The 21732-nt window shown below is 41.1% G+C and overlaps 1 protein-coding gene across 1 annotated transcript in view; it reads right to left on the bottom strand.

Moving 5' to 3' along the window:
- LOC104956748 (rho guanine nucleotide exchange factor 10-like protein) overlaps positions 1 to 21732 on the bottom strand; it is a 61854-nt gene that overhangs the window by 11419 nt on the left and 28703 nt on the right. Inside the window, exons 12-18 of the mRNA XM_010784274.1 lie at positions 21514 to 21630; positions 15143 to 15235; positions 13115 to 13285; positions 11089 to 11234; positions 10145 to 10317; positions 2615 to 2730; positions 1355 to 1482 (exon numbers count right to left, since the gene is read on the bottom strand). Of these exons, the coding sequence (XP_010782576.1) occupies positions 1355 to 1482; positions 2615 to 2730; positions 10145 to 10317; positions 11089 to 11234; positions 13115 to 13285; positions 15143 to 15235; positions 21514 to 21630 (944 nt within the window). The remainder of the gene's footprint in view (positions 1 to 1354; positions 1483 to 2614; positions 2731 to 10144; positions 10318 to 11088; positions 11235 to 13114; positions 13286 to 15142; positions 15236 to 21513; positions 21631 to 21732) is intronic.

Consider the following 21732-nt stretch of genomic DNA (forward strand, 5'->3'; position numbering starts at 1 on the left):
GGAGGAAAGAGAGAGAGTTAATGTGACCTCTTTTTACAAAACTCATCTGCAGGCAGGATTTCAGCACTCACATTATTCAGTTTGAAATAAAATGTACAGTTTGGTGTTGTAGGGGTGGGTTCTTCTGTCAGTGAGTTGCCTAATGACATATCACAAGAATCAGCAATAGGGACCCCCTTGAGGAATTTGGGTCTCCTGTGAGCGTGACTCCTGGCTCCACAAACATCTGAGTAAGCCAGATTGGCTGCAGGCTGGTGTGACAGCGACGAGGACTGGGAGATGTGGGGAGAAGTGTCTGCACAGCTCTGCTGCTCGCCGGCCTTCACTTTAGCTTGGCTTGGCACAGTCACATTCTCCCTGGCTCTGAAGCATTAGGCCCACTCCTCTGACTGCCGCTGCCCTGCTGGCACCCAGCCAAGTCTTTCAGGAGTCCATCATCACTCTCCCTCTTTTCTTTCTTTCTCTCTCTCCTTCTACTGCTCAGTCTCTCTCAGCAGGGCTCTGGCTTGTCTATCGCAATCGTTATCTTTTTGTCTTCCCCTGCCTCTTTTTTTATCCAGTCCCCAACAGAAGCCAGGAGATGGGATTCATTATAATCGGACATTATTTGCTATTCCCAGTTCCTGTGCAGTACTCAGCTACTCATATGCTCTCTCCTTGCCATCTTTGTTCTTCTCTAAGTAGGCGTTCAGTCGTTCATTATTCACTCCTCTCAACAGGATCCACTTTGGCGTGTTTAGACAACCACTTTAGAGATCCTCAGTACGACAAGGTAACTTGCTATGGCTTACATAAATGCTCGGCTGAACAAAGACTCAGGAAGAAGAAGCTTTTGCATTGTGGGAAAGCCACTTAAAAGCCATAAATATGTACATAAAAAGTCAACTGTTTAGGGTACTAACCTTCAGTATGTATGTACTCATAGTTTACTCCTGTGGATAAACTCTCAAATTCTAATATAAAAGGGAAAAAAAGTATATGCGGGGAACAAGAGAGCTTTTAAGTGTAGGAGCATGTATTACTTTGCCAACAAGTGCTGAATATCTGACTGTAAACATGATAATAATATGGCTCTTAGTTGGGCAATTGAAAAACGCTTATAGCCAAACAATACGTTTCCCTCAGTGCACACACTGTGAGCCTTCAAACTCTGAAATGAACCTGAAAATGAGCATAATATGTCATGATATAACAATCACCACATTCTTAGTCAGCATGTTTTCTTTACTTAGGAGGAGCATAATAGGGCCCCTTTGAAGAGTTTTAGTCGGCCTTAAAACCCAAAAATCTAGTGCAGAGAGTTGCCCTAACTTTTTCATTTTTACAGTGCATATATATTTGAGATTTCACTCACTTGTCTGGCCTGCCGGGTACCTGCAGGCGTAAGCGACATTTGTTAGCGCTCTGGATCTGTTCCTCTTTGATGCGAATAAGCCTCTGTAGAGCCAGACACCAGTCCTGTGCCACGGTGGTGTTCAGGTTCTTTGAAAGGAGAAGCACACACAGTTCAAACTCGTTTCTCAGCTGGAGTAGGTCAAAACGCACATATCTTTAACAACCACCAGTCCACTCACATCAAACTGCATTACATTATGTGACGCCACACAGTTGTGGCATTGTTATCCCCCTCAAATGTAATGCTACATTTAACACGAGCATCCATTCTACAGTCAAATATTGTCCCTCAAGTCAAAACAGAATCAAATCCATTTCCTAAAGTCAATGAGCTGTGCAGAAGTTTTCTGTCAGTATTTTTCTTCCCCTGGACAATATTATTACTGGTGGAGAGTGAAAATCAGACATTCATTGCCAGGCTAATATCACTCCTCCTGAGGACGTTGTGCTCGTTAAACGCGGGGAGGCAAAGGTGCCACCATTAGCCTGAGAGGCTCTTTGGTGATTGCTGGAGTATTCCTCCCTGGCTGTTGTGTAGTGTGTTGTACGGTTAATGTGTTAGTGGCAGACTACTGGGAAGTGTCCTGATTGTAACTCCACAGGAGGGGCGCTGCTGCTTTTTCTCTCAACAAAGCAAATCTGACTTTGTATATCAGAGGGAACATCTCATACCGTCCATTGTTGCCCTGTTGAGGAGGAGATAGATGGGAGACTTCATGCTTTGGGAGATTGAAGATACAAAATGAATATTTGGTTCAATCTTTAAACATCTAGACTCCTTTTGCAATTATTTTGCACTGGATCCAGCATTTTAAATGAGCTGTTTCTTATTTAGTGTTGTATTTGAGGCCTCTGTGCTCTTAGGGCAGATTCACTTTTATAAAGTAAGCCACAGTTTACCTAATACATTCCATATTTCATTTATTATACATACATACAGTATATATTCATGTATGTATAATAAACATGAAACTGGTTTTTAAATCATTTGTGATACTAAAGGCAGTTGTTGGATGAAACGATAGCGATCTTTGTTTTAAGTGTTCAATTTTAATGAAAGAAAGAAAACACTGAGAGCTAGGTTGTGTAATGGTGTCATCAAATTGGAACAAACCATGAATTTAGCATTTTTTCCTATAGAGTCAGTTGGACTGAGGGAACCTGTGCCTATCATCTTACCTTTGGGTAAGATTTCAGATTAACGTGAAGCAACACGTACCTGGTACGTCCCCTGCAGCGTGCCCACCAGCAGGGTGACCTCCTCCACCACAGAGAGGTCATGCTGCAGCTCCTGCAGCTCCTGGTAGAGCCGCGGAGGGCCAAGGATTGCTTTACCTAAGAAGAGGGCAACGCACAAAACCTTAGAGTTTAATCCAACATACTGAATATTAAAATGCAAAATAAAAAGTACACAGTGTCAAAATATAATAAAAAATACCACAAAAATGTCATAGAGCTCAAGGACACCAGTGGTGTTGCTCTGTTATATAAATGTTTAATTTATTTTGCATGTCCTGTATTAATAGTGATAATGATAATAATAATAAACATTATTTATATAGCACCTTTCTAAAGAGAGATGTTCATATAAAACAGAACACCGTTCAAATTACACAAAGACAACTAATTAAACAACTTCATTTAAAGAAAAAAAGCACAGAGTAAACCAAATAAAAAATAATGAAGCTTAAATAAAATCACATAAAGGAATTTCTAAAAAGGTACGTTTCTAAAGGTGAATAAAAGTGTAGCCGTGACAGCAAAGGCTCTGCCTCTGTGCATGTTGCATTTCAATTATTTTTATAAACATTCTTGTATTTTATTTAATATAATGGTTTTTTTAGGGTTACCTTGAAAATCTGTTCATGTGCGCCAGATGAGAAATTACCTTTTGGCTAAGTCTGGCAAGTTTTAGTGCAATGTTTATTAATGTTTCTGTTAAATAAACTATTTAATGAAATGGGGTGATGTCTTCAAATTGATGATTTAAAATGAATAACTAATACACAGTAATAAACAAACTTACTGGAATGATGATTACATGTAGCTTTCTAGTTTACTGTGTTGGAGCTATACATTGATTTATGGTATTTTATAGTTAAACAATGACTATGAGATAGTCAATGACTTTCCATTATCCCTGTTAAATAAACCAAATTAATTTAATTAAATGTTTGGCTAATCATTTAAAAGATCACCATTATATACCATAAACATACAGTACATGGTATTGTAGCAACTGTTGTGATGTTGGCATGTGATACACTGTACAATACGTCCAAGGTTAAATGACAGTTTCTGAGAACTGGTGGGAGTGCAGAAAGAAAAAGTTGCTTTTACAGAGACTCCAGTGACACTAATAAAAGATGTGCAGATGGATCGATATTCATTATTTGTTGAACTACACAGAATGAATTTATGAGCAAAAAAAATCAGATGGTGAAACTGTTATTTGGAACTATGATGCTCTTTTGCTGGCCAGAAAGCACGCAGGTGTCTCATTAGACGCAAAATTCAGCATCGATTTGAGTCGCGCTCTCTTCAAAGTGTCCCTCTCCGACTGCTGCGAATCGATAGCTGTGTCTCTTCCTGTCTGCCGTCCTCCGTCCCTACTCCCCTGGCCCACATCTTCCCCAGCAGCAGGCTCCTTGAAAACCGCCTAATTAAATTCTGCAGGTAGATTTTGTTCCCGAGCTGTCCTGCACTGTCACCACTGCCACGTAATAAAGTAGCAGAAGAGCTGAGCGGGTAGGCGGGTTTAGTGAGGCATGCTCCTCCGAGGGGAGCAGCTGTCTTTTGTCCGTCCATGTGCATAAATGAAGTGAGAGTAAAGCCGTGAGAGGGAGAAATAGATAGTGGTGGGTTCGCATTGTTCATTTAAGAAGCTCTTTTGTTGCTTTTGGGGGTTTAATGGGATCGTTGTTACGGGCCGCCGGTAACATCTGTCATGTGTGCAAGGGAAATCAATAGGTGAGACATCTGAATATAAAAGGCTTTGCTGCGAGCTGCAAGAACAATGTCCTCCTGTCCTCTCAAGAGGGATTGTATGGACAGGTTCGTCGAGTCCTCCGGGGCCTGCTGTTGGCTACGGCCCCAGAGGTGAATGTGCTGAGTTATAATCCAGCGTAATCCCATTGGTGATGCAGGATATGGTTTTCACACTCAGACATGACTATCCATATCGGGCGCCAGGCACGTAGCTCGCCGGTGTGGACGGCCGGAGCCCAGAGGGGTCCAGCCCCGCTTTCTCTGGAATAAGTCAGCGGCAGAGAAGATGTGCCAGTGGTGCTAGCCAGTGGATTTAAAGACAATGCAGCTTCTACACCTGCATCCAAACCCTCGTCTCATCCACAGCCAAAGTAAACAGGTAAACTGCATGTATACAGCGCTTTGTCCCGTCTTTGCGACCCTCAAAGTGATTAACATATACAAGTCAGCATTTATCCGTTCACAACCATTCATCCTGATGGCATGACTCACACACTGCTTGCCATGCCATCAGGAGAAACTTCGGGTTACTTATCTTGCCCACAGAAACTTTGACATGTTGACTGCAGGGGTTGGGATGGAATTGCTACAAGACACTGGCATTGGCCTACCGTGCTGTGAAGTAATCTAGTCCTCCCTTCATCAAGGACATGGTTAAACCATGCGGGCACTTTGCTCTGAATCGGCCAATAAGCTCGCTACTCCTTTCGTGTTGGACCAAAGTGAACGTCAACAAGATCATAACTTGTTGCTATCCTTTTTCCAGAATAGTGAAACATGCTTCCCATTGACATTAGGACAGCAAAAAGTCTACATATAGACCTTGTGTCTTGGCAAATAAACACAACTCAGAAAAAAAACTATTGAAACTAATGCACCAGCAATTACAATGGTTTGGTGTTGGTTCTGAGTTTCTATGTTTATGGTTAATTCACTTTTTGTAAGTTGCTTGGGGTAAAAGCATCAGAAATTAAATGTACTGAACCAACACAAGTCTGATAAGACCATTAACTTCTTCATACAAAGCCAGCCCCAGGTACACATCTGACAAAAAAGAAACTGCACATCCGACAGCATGTCCAAAGAGAAGCGATAAGGGAGATGTAATTGAAGGAGAATGAGGGTAAGTCAGTGTGAGCGTAAACTGGCACACTGCTTTAAAAAAAAGATGTACAAAGGGACAAGAGAGACATAGGCATAGACAAAAGAGTGTCAGAGTGAGAAAGACAGGCCTGCATTTCCCTAAAGGCTGGCTTTATTCAATAAAAGAAGGACACAGGGACTGCAGAAGATGAAAAATGACACAATTTTGAGCCTCGCCGAGGGAGCAAAGGATTTCGACGCCCCACTGAATGACATCACAGAGGAAACTATAAATAGAAGGGACGGTCTGTCTGGATGAACATTTAGGGAAGGGTCCCACAGATGTTCAGGGAGGTTGTTTGGATAGACGTGATTGAAGTGACCGCAATGTTGAAAAGGTATAAAATAAAACTGCACTGAAGGGTATAACATTTCCTAATATACTCAGGCACTGAAAAGGCTATACTCATGCATAAAAAGCCAGTTGGGCGGCATCACTGTCACGTCCTAAAAAGACAATCTACTCAGCTTTGAGAGTTTACTCATTTTTGTTTTTATCGAATTTGCTTTGAAATGTATTAACAGTCTAGCTCCAGAGTCTCTTTCCAGATATATTCAAAGACAAGACAGTAACAGAATAACTAGTAGCATGGGGAATAGCAATATTTACAGATATTAAATCCTTTAAAATTTTGACAATAAACTTGACTGCTGTTAAATCACTGAGGCCCTCGACATGAAGGGTCAAACCAGCCTCTGTTATCTGAGGAGGTTGAGGTCCCTCAGCATCTGCCGCACAGTGCTGAGGATGTTCTATGGGTCTTCGGTTGCCAGTGCTGTCCTGGTGCTGTTGTTTGCTTGGGAAGCAGACGCCAACAGACTCAACAAAGTGATCCATAGGGCCAGTGATGTTGTGTGGGGGGGAGCTGGACTGTCTGACGGCTGTGTCAGTAAAGAGGATGCTGTCCAGGGTACGGAACATGTTGTCTGCCACCCACGCCATGAGACGCTGGTCAGGCACAGAGCAGCTTCAGTAAATGACTCAATCCACCAAGATGCACCACAGAGAGCCGCAGGAAGTCCTTCCTGTCTGTGGCCATCAGACTGTTTACTTCCTTGGAGTGTCAAGCATTTAACTCCTTACAAAACTGTGCCGCCTGGATACTCACAAAAACACGCAAATCAGAGCACATCACCCCCATCCTTCACTCACTCCACTCGCTCCCTGTAACACACCGGATCAACTAAAAAGTCCTCATAATGGTCTTCAACGCCAAACACACTGGCCCCACCTACCTACAGGAACTGCTAACCAACAAACATTCCCATACCTCACGCACACTCAGGCCAGACAGCTCCAATCTCCTGGCTGTCCCGCGGACAAAACTGGTCAGCATGGGAGACCGTGCTTTCTCCTCCCTGGGTCCACGTCTGTGGAGTCAGCTTCCATAGAACATACGGACCTCGGCATCACTCTCAGTTTTTAGGAAATGCCTCAAGACCCACCTGTTCCACACCACATTTTACTGACTGTCCTTTACTTTATTTATTTTTAAACCTTTTATGCTCTAAACCTTTTCTTTTTTATATTGCCATTTTTTTATCCAATATGCTCCTTTCGATATATTTTTACTTATTTTTCCTTACAGCTTTGTGAAGCACCTTGAGATGACGTTTGTCTTTAAAGTGTACTATATAAATCAAATGTATTATCATTATTATTATTATTATTATGTTTCTATCATATTTGTATATTTTTAAGTTATCTTTATTGGACATATTACTTTTATTACTTATGTGTATCTAATGTTTCTTTTGTTTTCCTAAAGTCTTTCTTATTCTGATACACCAGATGTTGAGTTTAAGCTAACATCAACTAAAGATGTACATATTTCTTGCAGATTTACTCTAAATTAAGAAAATGTTTTGTGGTATGTAATGCTTTCAAATGTACATGTAATTCAGATTCATGAAATGTATTTAAATGTATATTTTTCACTACACCAAAACTGGAGCTTAACTGCTGACAACAATTGAACAATTGTTGAAAATGTGCAATATTTATAAACTCTCTATGCATCAGTTTCCTGCTTTATTTTGGAACTGTGATAATGAATCATGAATAAATAAATAACTAGATGCAGGTAGAGGAAGGGAGACTGCTGCATTTAGCGCTAACCCTAAATGATCCCAAAACCTTGCAGCAAAGTTGTGAGTTTACAAGTATACGCTAGCTGAAAGTTAAAAAGCCAAACTTAATCCGGAGAGAATCTGAAACAGCTCCCATAACAGTTGCTGCTTGCTGAGCATGACACCGGTAGCTCTGAAGAAAGCAACCATTAATATTTGAGTCATGGCTCTGCAACTTAAAAAAAACAGCCTGTACCACTACATCCTGATAAGGCTTTTGTATCTCTCTTCTCCCATGGCACATTTATCAGGGATCTCAAGCTCTGTATACACCATAGTGTAGGGAGGGTCGGTGGGAGAACTAGTGTTTTCAACCATTGATTCCTATCTACTGTTACTGGCTCTCTAATTGGGCCTGGAAAGGGAGGGAATCATCTCTGCAGATTGATGACTCCACTCTGGATGTGTTTGTGGTCTATCAGAGAGTGAAATGAGACTGTGGGGATGCTGCGGCGAGGGGGATCTCCACCCCCGCATCGCTCTCCAAGATAAAACACCCTAGGCAGATTGGAACAAGCGACCGTCATCACTATCCTCCTCACAAACACATCCTCAATCAGAGTGACAAGCAACACGGATGCATCTCCAGCCCCTCCGTAGAGAACAGATTAGCCTTGCTGAGTCAGAGTGAGGGGCCGGGACTAAAAGTCGGTCCAAGTGATGAGATTAAAATGATGACACATTGGGGAGGGGGGGATAGGTTGACCAGGTGCCAACACGCCACATGTGGGACAAAGAGTGTGTTTGTGCGGGACAATGCTGGACATGTTACTGCAATGATAAGAGCTAGTTAAGATGTAATTATAATGTCTATTGAAACTGTTAGCTTATGCATATTAATAACACTGATTTTCTTAGGTTTAATTGTTTACACAAACTATGCAGAATTAAATATTTGGTTTGAATGGAAATGTTTTCCAACAAACTATCATACATATATTTCTGTATTCTTTAGCAAGAGTCTGGTAAAATGACTGGAGCTAGCTTCCTACCACAGACTGCTGACCTGTGTGACTGAGTGCGGCACAGAGTGGTAGGCGGTCATTATTTTCGCTGCACTATTTCTTAATGCTTTTATTTTTCTTTCATTTTTGTAAAGCACTTTGTATCATCTTGTGTTGAAAGGTGCTATATAAATAAATAAATAAACTTGCCTTGCTGCTACCTGATCTGTTCAGTAATCCTCTTTAAGTTTCAGGAGGAATATATCTATAGATCGATATTTTCTTCCGAGCCTGGCGTTTCTTCTGAGTTTCGCGTAACGTCTCTTCAAAACGTATTCGCTCAATGCGCAATTGAAAAGAATTCTGGCAAATCTCACAAAAACTCTCTAGGAATCACACCCATGATTAAATACAAACCCGTATTCCAATGAAGTTGGGTAAAACGTAAAAACAGAATACAATGACTTGCAAATCCTTTTGCACCTAAATTCAATTGAATACACTACAGAGACAAGATATGTAATGTTCAAAATGATAAAACCTTAGGTTTATCTACGTCTTTTTCAGGGAATCCCCTGCTTATTTCAGCAAGACAATGCCACTTCCTGCAAGTTACACCAGTGTGGCCTCGTAGTAAAATAGTGCGGGTCCTAGACTGGCCTGCCTGCAGTCCAGTCCTGTCTCCCATTGAAGATGTGTGGCGCATTATGAAGCGCAAAATACGACAACCGAGACCCTGGACTGATGAGCAACGGGAGTCTTACATCAAGCAAGAATGGGAGAGAATTCCACCTACAAAGCTTCAACAATTACTGTCCTCCGTTCCCAAACGCTTATTGAGTGTTGTTAAAAGGAAAGGTGATGTAACACAGTGGTGACATGACCTTGTCCCAGCTGTTTTGGATAGGGTTGCAGGCATCACATTCAGAATGAGCAAATCGAGAATCACACTGACCCAAACCCACCCCCATAACATTATGTATAACATACACATCATGCGAACAATATGTTGTTCTTTTTAATATTCTAAATCCTGCGGTACCCTTGAACATGTTGCACATTTCTGCTCCACACAATTTTTATTTTTATTTGCACAGTTCTCCACTTTGAATATAATAATTGTAATATTTTTACGGTACTCAGTTTCTCAAATATGTATGTTTTGTGTATATATTGTCCTTATTTTTATTTATTACAACAGTCTTCAATTGTTTTTAAAAAATATGTTATAAGAGTACTATTTGTTGCTACGTATTCCTCTTTCTGTGTCTTTGCATGCACCTTGATACAAGGGATGGGAACGATTAATCGAATATTCGAAATTATTCAGGTTTTTTTTTTTTGTAATTTTTTTTCCCACGTTTATTTATTTTTTTATAGGATATGTACATTTCGGTTGATTGGTTAACCGTTTTTTTGGGGGTTGAATATTCTAATATACATTTGCTTTCAAATTCCCATCCCTACTTGGTACCAAAGCAAAGTCCTCTTACTCAGTGTGTAAACCTACTTGGTAATAAAACGGATACTAATAGTTTTTTTACCTGAAGTGCAGGCTCCACCTGGACGCTTGGCCCCGCTCTGCTGGAAGAAGGTGTCTTTGCTTTGAGAGCCCTCCTGCCCCACCTCCACCACCTGCACCTGCTGCAGGGGGGCGCTCCACTTCATGGTGTACTTGGGCCCCACTGGGACCAAGCTGCTGATATCTGGGGGCCCCCTGGTGGAGATAAATACAAATTAGAAAAGGGAGTTTAGAAAGAAAAATAACTTGAGGGAATCTCCCCTCCCGATCCCGCGACGAGAAATGTCAGGAAGAGGAATCTGGAGTGAGAATCAGAATCAGTGCGATCAAGCCATGTTCCCTGCATAAACTGTACCCCCAGCTGTGAGGAGGAGTTCATTGTTATTCATGTATTCCAGTAATCGAGGAGACAATCAACATTGTGATCGGTTTGTCAAGATCCTGGAGGGCAGACAAAGTCAACTTCGGGACACTTGAGTTGAATGAGACGTAGAGCGATAATTACTTTGAAGGCTGAACAAGAGGGCTTTAAGCGACTTCCCTGACAGGAGCTTTTCCTGTTTACTTCTAGGCCGAGAGAGTTGGAGAGCGATGTGATCAATGGTGCTGTCACAGAAGATAAATTGGAAGGAAACCCAAAAATGTTTTATGTCAGTAATCCAAGACTCCTGTAGCTGTAGTTAGGCATCCTACCATTTGTTTAAAGCTGATAAGGCTCCTGCGAGTGCAGATAGTGCTTGAATGCGCTAGCAGCTATTTCTCTCTCCTGTGCAAAAACCTAGGGTGTCACTTTAGAGCCCTGCACCAGCTAATAGCTATTTATCCTAACTGTGCAGTTTAGCAGACTGTCATTTCCTAACTTACACACAACTTCATGCTGGAGCTGCGCATTATGAACGCATTAGCAGAGCATCTTTGAACACATTGAGGGCATTTAGCTCGTCTTGTTCTACATGAGGGACTTACTTGACATTTATGTTGGCGCAGATGAGCACATCATCAAAGAGGAAGACCTTTCTCTCCTTCGACTTCAGGACTTGTCCCCGCTCGCCGTACACAGTCTCGATGAGCGTCTCACAAAGGACCAGTGACCCCTGCTCAGAGTTCAGTTGCTAAAAAGGGACACAGCAATCAGATCAGAGTCGGAGGAGACAGTGGCACAAAGAGCCAGTCCTCCAGAGTTCAGCGTGTGGAGGACACAGTCAGCCTTGGAGGAAGCAACGTCTCATCAGGGATTAGTTACACTTTCATGCCGCCGAAGGTCATTTTAATGCACACACACACACACACACACACACACACACACACACACACACACACACACACACACACTAGTGTCAGCAAACTTAGTTGAAGCAAGCATGCAGTATCTCTGAGCTGCACACATGTAATGAAAGGGACCTAAAGACTTACTTTAAGGATGCAACAGAGGCTGCCAGACTGTTTTTTGGTCCTAAATACTTTTAACACGTCCTTTAGATCATTCTGTCTTTTTCTCTGCACCACGCTATCCCCTATACTACCACCACAGTCTAACCTGGCTTAGCGTTTGAGCACGGGGACACACAATCCTTTCCACCACAATGAGGAAACTACACATGGATAGACACGCATGAACAGTTTGCTGCATGCACACCTTAACACTCAATCACACACACTTGATCGATCCGTAACAGACGCAGCTTATGCTACAGTATGTTGGCAGACGCTGTGCTTTCCAGTCATCCATATGTTTGGCAAAGAGAAATAGCAACAGAAAGCTTTCTTTTATCACTTTGGTCCAGCTTCTTTTATGACTTGTTAATCAATACTGTTATGCATACTGCTTCAATCTAAGGCAGGCTCATCAAAGTCTATACTGAAAGCAGTGGGTTAAGTCCAAATATGGAGTTCACATCCTGATACTTTGATGTTTGTTCAAAAGGCACACATTTCTTAGCAAATAATGATTCTTTCTGCTGTGTCCGATCTACAACCTGCAGTGCAGTAACTCATGTGACCACATTTTAAAGAGGGAGGATGTCCTATCCGCAGGTCATCTGTAGCTGCGGCTCGGATTGCACACAAAATGAGTCATTAGTCCGAGTACGAGTGCCGTTTGATGGCCACAAAGCGAACAGCTCCCTGAAGAGGTGGGCTGCAATAAGAATACACCCTTAAAGTCTTCAAGCGTCAATAGGCACAGAGGGCACTGCACATGTGTGTGTGGGAGTGTGTGTGAAACCAATCCTCACTCACACTGTTATCCGTCCTATTCTGCCAACTTAGATACTTTGAGACAAAGAATGAATATTTCATTGGATGCTTATGGGGGCAATAGAGGAGACCGTTTCCTATTGGAATTCTGCTGTGTCACCGCAGCAAATGGAATTCTGTGTGGAGTGGAGGAGATTTGGCCGAATCAGCTCATCTCGGAGTCCTGGAAAGCAACGGCTGATAGAGAGAAATAAAGAGGGGAAAAGGTTCAAGAGAAGGAGAGGAAGAGCGAGGAAGATGTGGTAACGCTGGAGAACGAGAGAAGAGGAGCATATAAGTGGAGGGAGAAAGTGAGCAAAGGGAGTGCAAGAGAGGGGAAAGTGGAGAGAGGAGGAAAGAGTGACAGGGTGAAAGAGATAGCTCTCTTACAGTTTCCAATTAAATGTCTCATTTACCCCCTAATTCTTCTTATTCAGAGCAGCATTTGTTCAGATTTGCAGCGGCAGGAATGTAATTTCAGTGTGGTAATGGAGAAGCAACGCCTCCGCCATTGCAGTTGGTACTGTTTAGGAATGATAATGGGCATCATTTCTGGGAGATCATTTCTCTAAACAAAAATGCCACACTAGATTAATGTGCGGGAAAGTGATATAAGCGATTGCTATATACTAGTTAAATGTAAAGGTGTTTGGCTCACGGTGATAACAACCAGAGGGCTCAGACTCACAGTCCATTTGATTGGGGCATACAGTATGTGCAAGTGTGTACGTGCACAAGGGAGTGTGTGTCCAGTCACCTTACTGAGCAGGCGATCACTGACGCTGCGGGCTAGTTGTTGAGTCTCTGCAATCTGGTCGGCGACTCGTTTCTGTTCATTCAGCTTCTCCGCCAGCATCTCCAGCTCTGTGAGAGCGAGCTGCAGGGGCAGGCGGTCCACGTGGCCCTTCGGAGTGTTCTTCAGCATGTCCTGGGAAAAGGTCACAGGGAAAGTTTTAAGTTAAGCCACTGCAAGTTTAAAATAAAAATCAGTGTCTGTGTTTGATTTAATAATATCTTCAGTGTACTGCAATATAATGAACTGTGACAAAATCATGTGTTCAAGTAAAAAGTGTTTTCATTGCCTTGCAAGTAGTAACTAAGTACATTTACTAATAATATAAACTATACTTGTACTTTACTTGAGTATTTATATCTTATGCTACTTTGTACATCTATTCCACTACAATTCAGATGTAAATCGTGTACTTTTACTCCACCACACTTTAGTAACACCTGGAGTAAATTCCCTGCAGTTTACAAAGTCTTTCAAACTAGCTGCACCAGCTTTGATAACACTTCAATGCATCAATAATTATAATCAGAACATGTCATAGATATTATTCTGGAATGGACCAATCTGCATAATGAGTACTTTTACTTGTGGTACTTTAAGTATATTTTGACAGAAATACTTTTGTAATTTTAATAGAGTATCATTTTGAATGCAAGACTTTTACTTGTAACCGATAATTCCTACACTCTGGTACTTCTACTTCTACTCAAGTACAAGATCTAAATACTTCTCCCACCTCTGATGCCGTGAAAAATTGAATTGAGGAAATGTTTTGACTTTTTTGGAAGTTTGCAAAGTCAACCCACTTTGATTAGAATGTTTAATATCTTTCCAAACTTTGCCAAAGTCAAATACTCAGAGGATCTAACTGTGTACAACACACTTTCTTTCCAGTGTAAAGCTTGTTGTATTGCAACTTCTGCCCTTTTGTGAGCAGTGTTGGCTAAAACAAACTAAGTCTAAGCGTAGTCTTTGTGGCTCGCATGTCTATGTGCTGTATCAACGACCCGGTGAAAGCCTGCTGTTGTGTTGATATGCATCTCAGACGCACCTCAGTGCTTTAAGCGCTGGTTCCCTGTAATGTATGATTTAATATACACTTACTATTTTGGAGTAGTGAATTTAGGGCTAGGAAGAAAACGCCTGATTCGCATTCATAACTTATCTTTTGAATTCATGGATAATCAATGCCTACTGAGGGATGAAATGAGCTTCTGCAGATCCAGCGAGTGAAGCTCAAACCAAATCTTTGCTCAGAATGGAAAATGAAGGGGTCGGGATGTAAAGCCAGCAATATGAAAAACTGATGTGGCTAGCTACTTTTTTAGCACTTGATAACCCCAGTGTAAAAGTATGTGCAACTTTGTGAAATTTGGAAAAGTTTAAATGTGTCACCTCGCAGCTTTATTAGTGTATCAGCTGCTGTATCTTTATTCCGCCTCATTTCTCATGTTGAGGGTGCTTGCTAATCCAAGTTGCCCTATTCTGCTCATTTCCAGGTTTATATTTGTATTTGTAATGTCTACTGGGGCATGTTTACTTGCTTTAATGTTCAAAAAGGTATTTATTTCTCTCATGCTGCCTTTGCTGCAGCACCTCTTTTCACCCTCTGTCTGAAACCAGAGCCCAGATTGGTTAGCTAGCCGGCTCTGATGTGATTGCCCAAACATTTCTCGACCCCAAATCCCGTAAAATGTGTTGGCGCTAGCGAATAGAAGCGTGAGTGCTACACAGTGATGTTACTTTGTTACAGAAGTAAACGAAGGAGTCCAATGGAGGCGTTTCAGGCAGCCACCCCCCCCCCCTGCCTGAAACGCTGTGTGGGACAGAAACTCCCTCTGGGGGGAACTTTGGGATTTTTTTAGCCTTTGCAGACCATTCACATGCACACAAAACTGAATATCACACTACAGGAAAGGGAAAACCCCAACAAGAAAAGTAGTAACATTAAAACAAATGAAATAGCGCTTTAATAACCAAACATTTGTTTACCTGCAGTAGCAGTATGAACTGAGGGAAGCGTTGAATGGGTTTAACCATGAGTCCATACAGAGTGATCCGGTCAACACTGCATGCCTGCTTCTTCTGATGACAAAAAGAGAAAGAAGAAACATGCAGTTGGAAAAATATTCAAGCACAGAAAGGCTATTAAGAGGAAACCACGCCATTCTTACTTTAAGAGGAGCTTGTGTGAGTCCTCTATAGACCTTTTGTAGGCGTCTGCGTGGGTGAATAAGGTATGAACATCACGGCATGAAAGAGGATATTTTTTGAGTGTGTTATGTCTAAAGTATTATCGTGGGCGTAGGTCAGGCCAAGATCATTTCGGGGCAGCGTCACGTCTGTACAACAATGTTATCATCAGTGGGAAAAAGGCAAATAAGAGGGCACATTTAATAGATGGTGCGCTTGTTAAGGTTGGATAAGATCAACTCTTAGTGAAACTCTAGAGATCTGAGAACATCTGTGAAACAGAGCACTATATTACATACAAACTTGTGTATACTTGAAGCATACTAATTGTTCTCTAGTTTTTGCCCATTTGAGTTGATGCATGTAGAATATAAATATATATGTGTATATTTTGTTGAGAAGTTCTTTATTTTTCTCATACTGCCTGTGCTGCAGCACCTCTTTTCACCTTCTGTCTGAAACCAGAGCCCAGTCTGCTCTGATTGCTTAGCTGGCCGGCTCTGTTGTGATTGGTCAACCGCTTAGAGATTTTTCTGAAATGTCCCTCCCCTTAACCACGTACATTGTGTTTGAGCGCTAGCGTGAGTGTTACATAGTGATGTAACTATGTTACTGAAGTAAACAAAGGACTATAATGGGATCCAACTTTGGGTTAGCCTTAGCAGATGCACACAACATATACAACACACTTCAAGAAAAGGAAAACCCCAAAAAGTATAATAGAGCCTCTTTAAGTATTTTCTTTATATTTGACTATTGTATTCAACCATCAAAGGCTGTATATTACCAACTACATGAAATGAATGATGAATACCAGCCAAGCACAGGAACTTCAGATACTGCGTTGTTGTTCTGGACATTAAAAGAGAAATCGGTGGTTACATTTGCATTTAATAACCTTAGCACTTAGCATGTGGAGCCCTTTGACAGGCTCTAAAGGCTCAACCACTTATTGAGTACTCAAACTGACATGTACATTACCTTGTAGGGTGAAATGACATTCCCCATTGTACTGGCGCTATAATAGTTTGTGTGCAGACAGACTCTTTTCACATGTATTGAACCTTTTGAGTTATGACACTTTTTGCATAATATGGCATTCATTACTCTATGATATTCATATAGTCATGCATATTTTTTAGATGACCTACTGTGAGCGGATATGCTTATATGTATTTAAATTATTACTGTTCTAGACTGTTGGATTTCTGTGTGGTTTAATATGCTATTTCCAAAAAAAACTTCTGCAGGTGTATACACTTTTTAATTCCTCCAATCCAAGTTGAAATTAACTAGAATGGTTTACAGCCCAGTATTGTGTGAATATGTGTTCCTGACAAAATGCCAGTGGAGATGAAAGCCAGGCTGTCTGTGTGTTTGTCAAAGTATCAGTGTGTTACCTGCCAAGTAGCGGACACTACAAAGATTTGTTCAAAAATATTAGTTTGGTAATTTTTGCATATCACTACCTTATGAGTAAATGTGTCTAACTAGTAAACCTTTGATTCAGAAACTTGTAAACTCACAGCATGCAGAAATTAGATGCTCCACCTGTGAATAGCTTGACTGACTTTACACAAATTGAACACAGGCAGGTGAAAACACAAAAAAACAGGACCACCAGATTCCCAATGGTGGACAAACTAAAAAGTCAAAACAATCCTTCTAAAATTATTTGCATGCCAAATGCCAGTGAGATAGATAAAAGACAGATAGCCGGTTTATTCTGAACAACTTTTAAGTTGTTGATTAGCCCGTCTTTCGTTGCCAAGTTAGCCATTGGGTTTATTTGGTTGATACAGTATGACAGAAGACTACTTTTTAATTGACAGTGAAATATTTTACTTTACTTGAGATGTGCCCTATGTGGTACCCCTTGCTATAGCAATATATCTTATACACAAATCGCGAAAAATCAACCTAACCCTATGAAATCACAGGTGAGGACAGGAAGGCAGTGGTCTCACAGATTTAATTCTAGTCTTAAGATCCAATGCTCAGCAACTGGACAGAAGCATAACCATACCAGATATTGACATGGCACCTGAGAGGGTCAAGGTGTCAATGGAGATGGGCTCTTTCCTGCTTCATGCACTGAAAATGGTTGAGTGGTCTCAGTTAGAGAGGCAGTTGAGGCTGAGGGGGGTTTTAAGGAGAACCTCTCTATATCTCTTATGAAGGGCTGTCGTGTTCAGTGAAACCTGTCTAAAATGCACAGTATAAAACCATAACACTGCCTGGGATCATATCAATGCATCAGTTGTTCACTTGACTGATCTCTCAGGACATGAGCTGAATTCTATAAGTTGAAAGAGAAGTCTAGACGGTTATAATCACCAGTAGGAAACACCAAAGTGAACGCAAAGAATCATGGGTTATTTGATGTAACCAGCCAGAAGGTGACCTGACAGCTTGGGGTTAGGTAGGGAAGTGGATAGGGCAAAGCCGCCACAAGGTTCCTCGCATGAGAGCTGAGGAAACTCTGAAGAATATGAGGTCTTCAGGGGTTTCATAGGTTCCTATAGTTAGAAACAGAGACTGGCTGGTTGAAAATCACTCACGCTAATTGGCTCAGGTAGAGTCTTTTCATTTTGGATAAATGGAAACGTACAATTAACTGCTTTTACATAGCGCTTTATCCAGTCTTTACGATCCCTACAAGCACTTCACATCCACTTGCTCAAGGAAGCTAACAGTCACACACATTCCCAGACCCATTGGGAGCAACTTGGGGTTAAGTACCTTGCCCAAGGATACATCGACATGTTGACTGCATTGGCTGGGATCAAACACACAACCTGTTTGAAAGATGACCGCACCACCACCGAAAAAATATATCTGATGATTACATGAATCAGAGTGGACTTGTTATAAGTTTAATAACATGGTTGTTTATAATATAGACAGGAGAAAGACGAGAGGTGCGCAGTAAAATGACTGTTTTCCACTGCAGCTGCTTGTTAATTGCCTGCGAGTCATGCTGCTGCCAGTGGGTCTGTACAGGCTGATGTTTTTTAGATTATTATTATTATTATTATCTGGTCAATTAGGGCGCTCTGTGCACTTCAGGTTTTAATCAGATTCATTTCCGGTCCACATTTTTGGACAAATGAATAACGCTCCGGTAGATTTCTTCAGAGACTCATGCCCCCACACCTCATCCTCTAATGTCATCTGGAGAGTAGGCTGAAGTTTGCTTCATTAGTAATGAAACAAGAACGTTTTTTAATGTAACCACTTTCTGAGGTAAGCAAGCTGCAGTCCAAACAGGCAAAGAGCCTCCTGATCCGGACTGTGGTATGCTCGGCAGGTGGAGCAGCACCAAAAAGCGCAAGGTGGAAAAGTGGTTTCCTTTAACCACAGGTCATTTCAATGTCATGTTTTTCTTACGGTTACTGAATGAAAGTGGATTCTAGTACCATTGCAACAGATTAGAGCTGACTGGCTGAGCAGGTAGCTGCACATTTCAGGAAGCCGCTCTGCAGCGTAGAGTGGTCAAGCTTTAAGATCCCATTAGAGAGTGAAACATGTGTGAAATAGAGCATGCTGTGACTTGTTTTCGTCAATACAGAAAACGGATTGGATTTGTTAGTGACTATTATACTATATTTACAGAGTCTTTTAACTCTTACTGGGCAGAGTATAATTCAATGGACATACATCTTGTTGTGATATATGAATCAGAACCTCTACGGCTCGGTCAGCTACCTTACTGAACACACATGCATATTTGTTGCCAGGCAACCTTATCAGCATAGCAGAAAGCATCAGCTTTTACTGGTATGCTGGAACTGATGGAACTGCCACTTGTGCTAATGTTGGTTGGCACCTACTTTTGATGTGAAGGAAAAGGGAAAAGGACAAGACTTAGTATGTCATTGGACCCGTCAAACAGACCCTTCCCTTCACAGCTGATGTGAACTAGATTAGACCCATGACACTTCCAGCCAGTTTATTAATAAGTCCTGTCATCGTAGCAACAGCCGCCTCCACACTGCCTCTCACCACTGAACTGGATAATGCTACACTACACTGTTTGGAAAAACACGATTAATGCCACTTTTGGTTTCATGATTTTCAGGCTGAAAAACGTGTTTGCTACAATTGCTAGTACATAACCAAACTCTATGCCCACTTCATTATCATATTATTTTTATGAGAATTTATTATGCAGTAGTGGTTTTGAAGACAATGACCTTTTGAGATTTTTTGAATTGTCTGATTTGCAGTTTTTTTTTATTGTTTATCAATGTATCAAAAAAGAGAATGTATGTGCTTGAACAATTGTAGAATTGATCCAGAGGATGAGATTTCTTAAGGTATTCCTCTTTTTTTTTTAAAGATTTACACCAAACTCACTAGATGCAGTCCTCATATTACATTGTATTTCCTTTAAGCGCTTAAAGTAATGGCCCCTATACCTGTCGATTTGCCCTGCGTGTTCATGGCCATGTGCATGCACTCAGTGCCTCCGCAATGTTTTAAAAGCAAGGTAATGAAGTCTGTGATTGATTCAGTGCGTGTCTAGCCACGTTATTATTTTGTTCATCTTCACACTGACAGTTAGATCTCCAACAGGCAGCAGGAGGGACATGGAAACCTTTTAAAAGAAAGCAGGCACACGTGTGGTCAGGATGTAACATGCAGGGCTGTCAGCTGTGGGATCTGCTTCTGTAAATCAGCATTACTGCTCGATGATACAGGTCACACTCATGCATGAAAGCGGAGCGCACAGGGAATTGTTAAACTCAGCACATTTAAATAATTCCTTGGCACTCTCCGTGAAGCGAGGCTCTTTTTTGCTTTGTTCATGATCGCTAATTAATACAGTATCTGAAAAACGTAAAAGTATAACCGATCATGATTGTCTGGTTCTGGAAAGTCGTCAAATTGCATTTCACATAACTACTAAATGAACTAAAGGGGTTGCAATTTTCTTCTTTTTGTTAACCAGCCTCAATGGAATTCATTCATTTGAAGATTTCTCCATCTTTTATTATGAAACTCTTGATAGCTTTTGAAGATATACTTTTTTTTAAATGTGCAAAGAGCAGCCTACAAAACATACCAAGAAGTATCATATTCTGAGAGTAAACCTCTTATAATAGCTGGAATATGGACACTTGGGATATGTCAGTGTAATATCTACCACAGTCGGTTATACAGTGCTTCAGACAAATTGCTGCTGTAGTTGACATACTATGAGCACAAAACTACTATTTTGTGTGAAAAAACATATTATTATATACAAATACCTAGTGGTGTATATTATTGAAATATTTAGCTATGGGGCTTTGCTAGTTTCAATATCTGCACAGTACGGTGGCAGACAGGTGTAAACACGCTACACTGGCCAAAAACACTCCGAGTAGGAAAAACGCACTGCAACTTAAGAAACCATGCAAATATATAAACACAAATGTGCCAAAACACATGCAAATTAAGAAACCGCATTTATAAAACATTCACCAACTTCACAAAACATGCGCAGCGTTAACTAAAAGCCTTATATCAACAAAACGCTGCAAACAAAAATTAAACAGGCTGCAAAATGCTGAAACAGGGACACTAAAGTGATGCCCACAGCTTGTTGGCAGGCTGTCACCATTGGCATGTTTTACAATTGTGAGTGATTTGTCAGTATATTTGAAATGACTAGGTTGGCTACGTTAGCTAGCTAGCTTACAGCAGATCTGCAATAATATTGGAAGGAATCATGTAATCACATTCTAAAATAAGCCAATAAAACATACATTTAAGGTTAGTTTCCAGTGACAGTTGACCAACTTTAAAATCCCTTTTCATCAACTTGCGCTCAGGTCCTAGCTGTATGCATCACCTTTTAATTTCCTGCTTTGCGTCATGTTTTGAGCTACTTGCAGAGTTTTGTATTTGTAGTTTCGTTTATACACTGCTTTTAGTAAACGTTGTGCACGTTTTGTCAAGTTGGTGAAGATGTTTCTTTATTTGCATGTGTTTTGGCACATTTGTGTTTAAATATTTGCATCGTTTTTGAAACTGCAGAACGAAAATGTATTTGGTCCGTGTAGCGCGTTTGGCACATGTTGGCGACCATAGATCAATACTACAACAAATAACAAATAGAGGAGCTACAAACCAATTGGGTAACGTTAAGATTCAGAAAGCAAAAATAACAAAGAAAATCTCACCTTTAAGAATTCAAGAAAAGCCGGTTTGGACAAGCAGGCCTTTTTGATGAGAGCCATGGCGTTGGTGAAGTTGTTCACGTAATCACTGTATACATCAAGCACCATGGACTTGGAAAACTGCGGAAACAAAACAAGATGATTATCTGAATTATTAACAACAGCGTAACAATGAGAGGGTACTGCCATGTCTTATTTTGTCATCCACAAACACAGTCATGT

Source organism: Notothenia coriiceps, unplaced genomic scaffold, assembly GCF_000735185.1.
Source record: "Notothenia coriiceps isolate Sejong01 unplaced genomic scaffold, NC01 NC01_scaffold00026318, whole genome shotgun sequence".
NCBI lineage: Eukaryota > Metazoa > Chordata > Actinopteri > Perciformes > Nototheniidae > Notothenia > Notothenia coriiceps.